The sequence below is a fragment of the Marmota marmota genome, unplaced genomic scaffold (genome assembly GCF_001458135.2).
Source record: "Marmota marmota marmota unplaced genomic scaffold, marMar, whole genome shotgun sequence".
Lineage (NCBI taxonomy): Eukaryota > Metazoa > Chordata > Mammalia > Rodentia > Sciuridae > Marmota > Marmota marmota.
The window spans coordinates 8,982,104-8,994,458 of NW_026000119.1; the positions used below are offsets into that span (position 1 = coordinate 8,982,104).

General features: G+C 38.7%; 1 protein-coding gene and 1 long non-coding RNA gene across 2 annotated transcripts in view; both read left to right on the forward strand.

The window, feature by feature from the left end:
* Scarb2 (scavenger receptor class B member 2) overlaps nt 1–12,355 on the forward strand; it is a 58,086-nt gene continuing 45,731 nt past the window's right edge. The window contains exon 1 of the mRNA XM_015499274.2: nt 1–244. Within this exon, the coding sequence (XP_015354760.1) occupies nt 128–244 (117 nt within the window). The 5' untranslated portion in view covers nt 1–127. The remainder of the gene's footprint in view (nt 245–12,355) is intronic.
* Nucleotides 251–6,936, forward strand: LOC125611076. Its single transcript, XR_007341200.1, has 2 exons — nt 251–1,044; nt 1,081–6,936. It is a non-coding gene; the product is annotated as an uncharacterized LOC125611076 (long non-coding RNA).

Genomic DNA, 12,355 nt, shown 5'->3' on the forward strand with positions numbered 1-12,355 from the left:
GGGCGCGGGCGCCAGAGGGTCGCAGGTCTTCTCGCCGCTACTGCAGCGGCCTTGGAGGCTGCTCCTCCCTCCTTGCAGTTGAGTAGCATCGGGTGCGGCCTGACCAGGCCCGGGAGCCGCGCGCAGAATGGGCAGATGCTGCTTCTACACGGCGGGGACACTGTCCTTGCTCCTGCTGGTGACTGGTGTCACGCTGCTAGTGGCCCGGGTCTTCCAGAAGGCCGTGGACCAGACGATCGAGAAGGTGAGCGGTACGGGGCGTGTGTGTGTGTGTGTGTGTGTGTGTGTGTGTTTCCAGGACACCCTCGCACTTGGACCGCGGGCAGAGAAGACCTGCACCTGGTCAAACCCTCCAGACGGGGACCCTCCTTTCTTCCTGTGCTTTGTAGAGAGGGTTAAAGGATGGAGATGGAGCGAGAGGAATGCAGATGACTGTGTTTCCTTTCATAATAACAAATTGGACTGTGACTCTTGACTTTTCAAAAATGCTTGCACTTAGATTGCCATTTGTATCTTTCCCTACCCCCCTCACACACCTCAATCTCTGTTGGACCCAAACTGTTTTTCTGTTTCATGAAGAACTAAAAGTAAATGAAAGACACCACAGAAGAGGCAGGTTATGTTAGCTGCTTGCCTAGCCTTTGAAGTGGTGTAGGGCTGGGGAGGAGAAGTGGGTGTGTGGTCTATTGTGTTCTTGCCTTCCTGTTCTGGGTAGGGCAGTTGGAGTAGACAGACCAAGTCGTTGGACTAGGTGACATTTCATCCATCAAAATCTGCTTACACAGACTTAGCAGCTTTGTATCTTGCACCAACAACCTGTGTCACCTTGTCTCACCATCATTCTTGCCTTTCTTAGACAGCCACCACTCTCAGGCACAGGTGCATGTAGATCCCTCTAGGAATTGGGACCTGTCTCTCCCCTTGCATGAGTAGGCTGCAAAGCTAGTTATGTCAGGAGCCTTCTCCATCCTTTGACTTAACTGGTCATTTCCTCTGCCCTTTCACCCACATCCACCAAGCCATGTAGAAAGAGGAAAGAGAAAGGTACTGGGATCTTTTTCCTTTTTTTTTTTTTTCAAGTCACTGGAGCAGCCTTTCTTTTTTAGCACCAACAATTTCATGCTTTTATACCACTGATCTACACTTGTTATCAGCTAGATAAAATAGAGTCCAGGCCTTGTCCAGGTTGAGTTACTCTACTTCCTGGTTAGTAAAGTTGTTTTATTCCAGGTGATAACAGCTATCTCCCTCTAACAGAGGTTTTGAGAAGTAATCAATTACTTGGAATCTGACAATTAAAGGCAATTTTTAAAGAAAGTGCCATGGCAAAGCATCATTTAATTTTTCACAAGTTCACATTGCCAAGGGAAGACAAGGTCTACTGTCTGAGCTTCTCAAAGACCATTCTTTTCCTGAGCACCGAGTTCAGGAACAAAATAAAGCAAATCTTTTCTCTCCACATTCAAATCAAGATTTCACAGGATTTGTTTGAGGATGTAAACCCTTGTTTTTAGGGTCTAAGTAATCTGATAGTTGATATGTGAATTTTCTTGTATGGCTTTAAAGAATTGTTTCAGGGGAGCCAGATAGGGTGAGTGATCTTCCCAGTTCCTCAGCTCTAGCCAGCCCTCAGATTCCCTGTGGGTCTCCATTTCATGTTGGCCCGGATTGCAGGTGGAGTGTTGCTATAAGGCAGCCTAATACCTAAGTTTGTATAGGTTTTTCCAGTTGATTTTCTCCATAAGGAATGGCCAAAGACTGATGTTCCAGTACAGGGGTCCTTTAGAACTGACCAACCCCAGCTCTGTAGCACTGTACAATGGGATGTCTGAAATAAAAGGTTAAGACTAGTTTAAGTGAACAGATTCAGGAATGTTGTAACTCAACCAGAGGACACACCTTACCTTTTCACTCTTTTCACTCTTTCCTGGATAATCTGTAGGGTACAAGGTAGCACAGGACAGTGGGAAAGAGTAAGGACTTTGCAGATAAAAACTCCTGGGAATGAATCCTGGCTTCAGGTTCTAGCTGGGTGACCATGGACTAGTTGTTTAATCCCTCTTCATTCATTTCCCCTATCTGTAAATGGAGATAATAACAAATAGTGTACGTAGAACGGTTATAAGAATTATTCAAGAAAATGGATATGATTTTCCTGGGATATAGTTAGTACTTAATACATGATAGCAATTTTGTTTTTATTAGAAGACACACGATGAAAGCGTACATGAGATTGGGAGTCAGACACACTGTATTTAGATCCTAAATTTGCCATTTTCAAGTTTTTTCCTCTGGGCAACTTCTCTGAGCCTCCGTTTCATTACTTGTAAAAGTAGGAATGAGAGATGTTAGTATTTTGGACACAGTGGTATATTTACTATGGGGCTCATAAAACTTAAGCTTTAGATCCCTCACTTGCAGAGGCCCTTCCAAAGCCCTGTACCTAATTCTGTATCCCAATTTTTATTCCCAGGAAGGACCCCTCAATTTATATGAGGTTCAGGACCCATAAAATCTGAATCTGCCTCTGCATAGTATTATGGGGCAAATGTAGAATTTTACATAATCTCAGGCAAGAAACACATGACCAATATAGGACAGTCATTATATTCCTATTAGTATTATCATGTAATAATTCTTTCATAATTTGACTATTATATAGTTGTAATTGAATCCACTCTTCTATTTCTAGTTCTTAGTGTTTTCATTGGAAAGTTGTCCATTGAAAAAAAAGGAGAGGGAAAAGGGATGAAGTTCAAATGCATAGTTTGGCTAATTATGAGAAGTAATTAGTACAGTAATTCCTGTAAGAATAATTTATCTCAAAGTGAACATTATCCTTGTGCTCTGCAGTGACCATAGGTGACTAAAGGGAGACTTTTATGATGGCCAGTGACTATAGTGGAAAAAACTAAAATATTCTTGTACCAACAGCCTGTGTTGGCTCACTGGAGACTGCCTTGTATTGGGCAAGCCCTGTAATAATTGCTATTCAATGTTCTGCTTTGCAAAAGAGGCCTTGTAGTACCTTCCTCCTTTTGGGCCCATATATTCATTTCCTGGGGGACATTATGGCATTAACAAGGCCTTTTCTATCAAGCACTTGAACTTTCCTAAAGACCTAGTGTAGAGACCCGGCAAACCCTTTTCTTCTTACAAGGGAGAAGGAAGAATTTCATGTTGTATTTCATGTAGTAGCCCAACCAATTGTCTTGACATCTGGCACAGTGCCTGCTACATTGTAGGGACATAATAAATGCCTGCTGTTTCCCTTTTTAATTTTATTCTCAGAGCTTTGCACATGCTAGGCAAGCACTCCAAAACTGAACCACTGTTGTCTCACTTTTGATCGTTTTAATGGAAAGAAGAGTGCCCTGAGAAACAGCAGAACTAGACTCAAATCCTTTTGTCACCTACAAATACTTGGATTATGTTGAGTAAACTAAATAGCAAGTTATTTTAAATTTATTTTTTAATTAAACAAATTTCCTAGTAGCAAATCATTTAACCCTGAAAGATTCAGGTTTCTCATTTTGAAAATGAGGATAATAAGAATATATTGGGTTGTCAAATAATGAAATAAAATTATTTCTGTAAAGCCATCAGCTTAGTGCCTCACACAATGCCAGAACATTAACATTTGTTATTGTGTTTAGCTATAGTTTTCTCTCCTCCTCCTCTTCCTCATCCTCTTCCTCCTCCTCCTCCTCCTCCTCCTACTACTACTACTACCACTATTACTACTATACTAGGGATCAACAACTATACTGAGTTGCTGAAAGTCTCACTAAGTTGTTTCTAACTTGTGATCCTCCTGCCTCATTCTCCCAAGTCCCTAGGATTACAGGCGTGTGCCACCATGCCCATCTCATCTGTTGACTGAAGCTTCTATGGTAACTCAAATTCCTTCTAGCTCCAAATTTCTGAGATTCTATGATACAGGCACAGTGACTTTTATTTAGGGGCAGTTATACACCTCAGAATAGTAAATTTACCTCTTGATCCCTGCAGACTTGTTGACAGTTTGAACATTTAATAGAAACAGGAGTGTGGAACTAACCTTAGGCTAACAAGAAATGGGTTGGCAAGAAAATCAATGAGAGGAAAAGAGACTTCATACCTTTTACCTCTTCTTCACAGGCCAAGGCAGGGTATAGCAAATGAACAGGACAAACACACTTACCCTTCACCTGGATGGAGGCTTTGGGCAAATGAGTAGTAGCTGGCCTCTTTGGGAATGTAGCAACTTTCAAGGGTTCTACTAATGTCTCAAGAAATAAAATAGAGTCATTTTTAACCAAGTAGCTTTGGTTGGTGAATATATGGAGTCTTCTTTTTGATTTTCGTTTATCATTTTTCATTAAGTCTTCTTCTTTAAAGTCAATGCAGTAAAACAACTTTGTTGCTGTATATGTAAAGGCGATCAGCTATATATTATCCTAGAGGGCTCCTTCCTGGGTATATACTTTATCTCCTGAGTTGGTTCTATTGGAAGCTAGGAAAACTTAGAATCTTAATGTAAGATTTTTCTTTTTCTCCAGTTTCTATATCTAATATTTTTGTCTTTTAAAATTATAGTTATGAACATATTGATTGTACAAATTAATGAGATTCACTGTGAAATTTTCATACGTGAATATATCATTCATTACAATTTTTTTCTTAATCAGAAAAATGAAGAGATTGCTTTATATGTTATTTTGCATTTAAGCAAAGTGAGGCCTAGGGAAAGTAAGTAATTTACCTACAGTCCAATGGAGAGGTAGGGGTAGAGTTAGGCATGTGTGCTGGGTCTCCTGATACTGAACCCACTTTCCCCACCTCAAGGATGGCCACACGTTCTCTTTGCCCAGGATCATCCTGCCCGGTACCTATTGTTCTGGTTTAAATATTAGCACCCTCTTTCCTCCAAAAGATTTCTGATTTGGACAATAAATTCTATGCCTCCCCACCCCCACTCCGTGTCACATTGTCTTCATATACTGCGCTGACTTCCACTCTTTGGCATTAAAAAGGTCTCATGCTCTTTAAGAGCTGTGTCTATTCAAGCTAGCTCAAGCTAAGCTGGAGGGGGGAGCCCTTAGATACCTAAGGATGAGAAGCACAGCATATTAAGTCCTCCTGAGAGTACAGTAAAAATTGGAAAGTCAGCAGGAACCAGGCATACTTTCCCACTCGTTCCTTTTCTTTCTCCACCAACCAGCTTCCTCTTCTGACTCATCCTGCCCTAGCTGTTTATGCATCTGGGGCTTCCCAAGCTCCACCTCTGCATGGCTTTCCAGCTGCTGAGACTCCCATAGTCATGCTTCAACGCTTAGTTTCGCCTTTCTGGGTTTATATCAGAGTGATGTGGTTGACTCAGCACAAGCAGAAATGACCAACCTACAAAGGCAATATCATTTATTTCCTTGCAGGATTCTTTGATTCCTAAGCAAAATTATGCAACTCTTTGCTGGCTTCTAGAAATATGATCTTGTGATAGCACAATCATAGTATGTTTCTTTCAGCTTCTTACTATTCCACCTTGACCACAAATGCACCTATTATTAATATTTATGGCAATGGAGTAGACCAGTAGTTCTCAGCATAGTACCCAGACTCTAGGGAGATGCAAAATCGCTTATGAAAATGTAAAAAATAGCAGACCTTGCCCAAACCCGTTAATCAAGTTAAAGAGCTAACCATGAAATCCATTACTAGTTTGGATAATGATTATAGTAGCCCATATCTTCATTTCTTGAGATGGGGATTCTAGTTGAGGATATTACTACTAATAATTACTACCATTCTCCAAATTAAATTAAAGCAAAGATTGGGGTGAGGGGAAGTTTTTGCCTATGAAAATTTTTTGCTTTGCTTAATAAAGAGCAAAATTTCAGACTGTCAGGCCACAGCAAAGGGGCCGACCATCTGTTCTACCAGACATTTGCTTGTTTCCCAGAGAAGAATCAGCAGGTGGGAATAAGCTCATTAATGATAACATAGGAGGTTGGCCAAGTGAGGAGACATTTGTGGACTTTATCATCAAGATATGTACTATTCATACACAATACACTGAGAAAGGGACTGTTTTTAATCAGAGATGGTAACTAAGTATCTAAAGGAAAATAAAGGTTGTTGAAGCTATTTGCTTTCTATTTCTAAAAGCACTTTTAGGTATATGCTTTAGCAGTCATTCGTTTATTTAGCAAATATTGACAGAGTGTGTATCATTTTCAAGGCAGAATGGATTAACAGTGAACAAGATACCATGCCTCCCCTTACTGACTTTGTAATCCAATTCAAATATTTTGGCCTCTATCTTTTTTAACCTCTTAAAAAAATGTTGAGGATCCCAAATAATTTATGTTTCTGTGGGTTATATCTATTGATGTTTACACTATTAAAAATTAAAACTAGTGGGCTGGGGCTGTAGCTCAGTGGCAGAGCGCTTGCCTAACATTTGTGAGGCACTGGGTTCCATCCTCAGCACCACATGAAAATAAATAATATAAAGACATTCTGTCCATCTACAACTACAAAAAAAATTTTTTTAAATTAAAACTGATATTTTTAAAGAACTTTTTCAAACACAAGAACACACACATACTCCAGTAACCATTAGAGCAAGGAAATGTTACATGTCAGGTAGCATCTGGAAAACTCCACTCTACTCTCAGAATGCAAGTAAAAAAGGCAAACACTATCTCAGTGTTATTATGATAGTTTTGACTTTGTGGAATCCCCTGAGATCCCAGGTGTCTACACACTATACTGATCCAGTTTTCATTTAACTATGTTAATTTTTAGAATAATTTTTAAAATACATAATTTCCTTGTCTTACGTTTCTGTAAGACCAGTTTGGAAACTATACTACTAACATTTTCAAACCACCAGATTTTTTTTTAAGTGTGTTATTTGTTGACTGTGTCCTTCAAGTGTCCCCAGGAACCCAGTGTTAAAAACAATAGTTTGGGTTCACTGTTTTTAACCCAGTGTTAAAAATAATAGTTTAACCCAGTGTTAAAAACAATTGTTTGCATATCTCCTGTCTTTAGCTGTGTGCTGTTCAAATTAAATGAGAATATCTGCATCTCTATAATTAAATTTCAATGATTCCCTTCTAGCTGCATCCCTGCAAGGATTTTCAATCCATATGACATTGTTTGGCATTTTAAACTAGCTTGAAATCTCTTTCTGAAGGTAGAGGTCCTGTCTTATTTAATTCTATACCATCTTCTCATACTGTCAAATGCAATACCTTATACAAAACAGGTGGTCAGGGGTTGGGGGTGTAGCTCAGTGATAGAGCACATGTCAAGCATGGTTAAGGCCCAGCACTGAAAAAAAAAAAAGGGGGATGTCAATAAAAATTATTGGATGAATGGAAGTATGGATGAAATTTATATCTTTGGGAATGATTTTATTTGCATGTTGTCATTTAGCTTTACATTTGTCCCATTCTATAGGACAGTGGTCACATATTTGCCTCATGAATGGCTTATACATTTAAAATTGGGAAACTTCTGTGATTGGTGGCACATTCATGTAATCCTAGCTACTCTGGAGGCTGAGACAGGAGAATCACAAATTCAAAGCCAGCCTCAGCAACTTAGTGAGTCTGTCTGGAAATAAAATTTTAAAAGGCTGGGGATGTATCTCAGAGGTGGAGTGCCTGCCTAGCACATGTGAGACTCTGGAGGTTCAATCTCCAGAATTGGAGGTTGGGGAAAAGATCTGGAAATTTCACCCAGTGATCCAGATTTCTAGCTTCTCTTGGAACCTGTGGATACTCTGCAGTGCTGGCCCCACCAAGTCTTGTGTGGCAGCGGTCCATGAAGATAGGGACCAGCCCTTAGTTGGAACCTGCCTTCCCTGTTCTCTGCTGTCTTAGCCAGTTTGAACTGCTTCCACAAAATGCCAAGGACTGGATGGCTTATAAACAATAGAAATGTATTTCTTACAGTTCTGGAGGCTAGGAAGTCCAAGTCAAGGCACTGACAGATTTGACATCCAGTGAAGGCCTGCTTCCTCATAGATGGAGGTCTTGTCAATAGCTTCACACAGCAGCCTCTTTTATACGGGCATTGAATCCAATTCATGAAGGCTGTGCTCTTAGGACCTAATTACTTCCCCAAAGTACCTTCTACACCACTACATTGGGGGTGAGGATTTCAACAGAGACATTTAGTAGAGACATTCCTACCACAGCATCCACTGTCATTAACACCCTCTTAGATTCCAATGCCCAAGAAAGGTACCCTTGTCATCATGCTTTCTCTGTTGTCTTTTTTAGAATAGAGAAATAGCTCTCTGTATCTGACCCTGTTTACCAAAAGAGAGAAATCGAAAGACAGCTTGAAGAGGGTCACTTGTTTAACAAAAATGGGACAGGGCATATTTCTACCTAGAAGTGAGTTCTTTCATCCATCTAACCTCTTCACTGATTTTCACACCCTGTCCGGAAAGATTGAAGCACAATGCCATTGTTATAGTAATGTCATCACTCATCAGAAGTCCTATTTTTTAAAATTTATTTTACTGATTAAAATGTTTAAAAAATTGTATATATTTATAGTATACAACAAGATGTTTAGATGTATGTTTACATCATAAAATGACTAAATCAAGTTAATTAACCCATGTATTATTTCATATACTTATTATTTTGAATGGTGAGAACTTAAAATCTGGGCCAGGTGCTGTGGTGCACCTGTAATCCCAGCCACTCTGGAGGCTGAGGCAGGAAGATTTCGAGTTCAAACCCAGCCTCAGCAACTTTGCGAGTCCCTAAGCAATTAAACAAGACCCTATCTCTAATAAAATATAAAAAAGGGCTGGGGATGTGGCTCAGTGGTTAAGGGCCCTGGGATTCAATCCCTGATATCCCTCACCCCGCTGGAAAAAAAAAAAAGAACTTAAAATTTACTCTCTTAGCAATTTTGAAATACAGTTACACATAAAATACATTGCTATTTAGCTATAGTCGCCATGATATACAACAGATCTCTTGAACTTACTCATTCTGTGTAACTGAAATTTTGTGTCCTTTTCAATACCCCCCCCCTTGCAAGTCCATTTTAAGGGAATCTTCTTTTTATACTTAATTTCTGATAATCAGTAATGGAAAGAAGAGAGGACATAGGTATAAATAAGAAGTAAGGAACACATCACATAGTTCAGCTTTAAGAGATATAATCATAACCAAACAAGTTGTAAAAAAAGACTGGACGTACAAGTTATGCATAGAACCTGGACATTGTTCCCTTGGCCACATTTCTTGTTTATTCAAACCTTAAAATTCTTTTTCTCACCTACTGTCTTATGTTTAAGTTCCCTTCTGGTAGCTGCTTTTTCCCATTAGACTGGCAGTTCCTAACCTTGGCTGCACATGTGTAATCACCTAAAACCTCTAAAAACATACCCTAGTCAGTATTTCATGGCAGGAGGATTTTTGGGATAGCTATTCCTCCACATGGTCCTGTATGGACTTTATAGACAGAGCAGCAGCTCACTCATGAACTAGCCTCAGATCTCATTAGCTAAAATCATGACAGTTGCAATTAAAGCCAAATGAGTTAAACAACAGTGCTACAAAAACAATGAATGCCAATATTTTGGTTCCTAAGTTAAAATAAGGATAGAATAATAATGGCAGCTTATTTCTTTTAGCACAAGAGAGAAATGTTGAGTAGTGGGCATTTCTTAAATAACTATAAGAGTCTGGTTTGGGTTTGGTTAATTGAGAGAGAAATTTTTAAACACAAAGCAAAACAACAGATATTTCGATATTTGGTAAGTTTTATTAATCTGAAATCCAATAAGATCCATTTATACACTATTCAGCCAGGTCTGCATCACCTCTAGGTAAATTTAGACTCTATAAATGGCAGCATGGATGTATAAGTTGTGTTTAATTATTAAGTCATCCTGTTGCCCTGAAACAGTGACTAGCAGTGCTCTTGAGTCATGAAAGTTTTCTTAAAAGTATAGCTGATTGCCATCAAAGTCTAATGCAATTCCCTAAGTGCTTATTTTTGTCATTTGGAATGGCTTACACCAGGACAGTTTGTTCAACAACTCTTGTGACATTAACTTCCTGAAAGGTCATCTTCAGACCAACTTGGAGGTGATGTGACTTGTGGCTATATTAAATCATGTCGGTGGTCAGCAGTCGAACCTAATCCTCTGATCTATCGCATACACATCAGGCCACAGCCTGGTCAGTGACTCCCTGCCCATTGTCATCCACTCATGGAGATTTCTTTCCTGCCTCTGATCTGCTTTTTGTTCATTCAAGTTTAAGATTATGCTGGTGGAAACTTTACTTTTATTTTAAAGCAGTCTTACTTTAATCATAATCAAAAATATCATACTTTCCTAGTAATCCAAGATGCTCTTTTGCCACTATTAAATAATCAAAAATTTCTAAAAATCTTTTAAAATCAGTATTGATGTGGAAATGCTGAGGTAATTGCTCATAAACTGTTTTCTGAAAATAACTTGACAATATTTACAGGCTCATCTGTTTGTGACAATTTTGACCCACTAATTCTAAGAAATTAATCAATGACTTGATATTCAAAGATATTCAAGAACATTTGCTGCAGTATGAAAAAAAAACCCCACAAATATCCAATAATAAGAGAATGACTAAGTAAACTGATTTATCACTGCAATGGAAAAGCATACAGATATTAAAATAATATTTTTAAAACCTAATAATAACCGTGTATAAAAGGGCGAGTAAAAGTTGATATGAAATAATACATATCTTATGATCTTCATTTTATCCAAAATATACTTATACACATATATAAAATACCAGAGAGAAATAAATCCACCTGTTAATAGTGATAGCATGGATGACAGGGCAAATAAATTTTCTTCCTTTTAGTTCATTGTCCCAATTTTCTACAAGCAAGATGGAGTGGGTAGGGAAGGACAGAGGAACAGTTTGCTTGATTTAAGGTAAACAACCATCAGTAGCTTCTTAGGTGAGTAGAGATTGAAAGCAGCACTTGATTCTTTGCTGAACATTTGAAGTAATATGATTTGCAGCTTTTAACTGTCTCTTCTAAATATCAGTATACAAATTCCTGTTGATTGATAATTTATCATGATATCTAGGTATTTTTACCTGATGAAATGCAATATTTTCTTGATTATAAGTCAGTGGGACTTTTGTGTCTTCACCTAAACAGGCTTATGCCTGTCAGACATATTGAAAGCCCTCACTATATACATATTGGATGATAAACAGAAAAGTAAATTCTCAGAATAAATTATAAGTTTGGCTGTTGATGCTGCAAATTCAGCACATAAGTTGGTCATCATTCTAATATTTCTTTTACTGATAGTGTCCCAGTATTGTGCTTGGAAACATTCATCATGTTCTGCTTGACCACATTTAGTGCCATCCAAAGTCACATGGTAAAATTGATTTAGGATCAATTATGCTGATTTTTAAAAATTGGTTTAATGAAGAAAACTCAGCTGATTACAAGGTTCATCCGGTGGCTGTCACTGAGGTAGAATCCTCAGAGAAGGGGATCAGTTGTTCCCAAGCCATGGTGTTAAGTTTAGGCTGGCACTGGGCTGTGACCAGGGATACTGGCTCCTTGTATCTGACAGAATGAATGCCTTCTTGTGCCAGACATTCTCCAGGCCTGAGCTTAAGGTTATTATTTGTTAGTTTCCCAGTCCTTCCCTTGCAGAGCAAAGTCTGGGAGTACATGTTTAATATCTGGGGCAGAAATTGGAAATTTAAATCAAAACAGGGCCCTCTTCTGGACCTCTTTGGGTGGCAAGGGTTAGAGGGGTTTTCTCTGGATACATTAGCATAAGGGGGACTGAGCAGTCACCAGGAGCTCTAGGTTTCAGTTCACCCTTTCTTGGTTCCTCCTGTGTGGGGAGCTGCCCTGGTTTCCTTTCCTCAAAAGATCAGGGTGACTCCTCCGGAAGTAAGAGATCAATTTATGGCTTTTCTGTAGTTTTACAGTCCCTCTGGGAGTAGGGTTGCCAGATAAACTATAAGATGTACAGTTAAATTTGAATTCCACATGGTAACAAATGTTTTAGTGATAGTATGTGTCCTGCAATATTTCTGTTCACTGTGAGTTATTAGTTGTTAACATCCTGCCATATTTATTTCATCTCTCTCATGTACACTTTTTTGGGGAAAGTATTTAAGTATAAGATACAGGCATCAAAACACTCTGCCCCTAAATCCTTCAGTATGCATCTCAGAGGGATTAAAGCATTTTGTTTACATAACCCATGTGTTATTTGGGACATACCAATTCAAAAAAAAAAATTGTTGTTTATATGAAATTCAATTTAAACTGGAAAATCTGTGTTTTTATTTGCTAAATC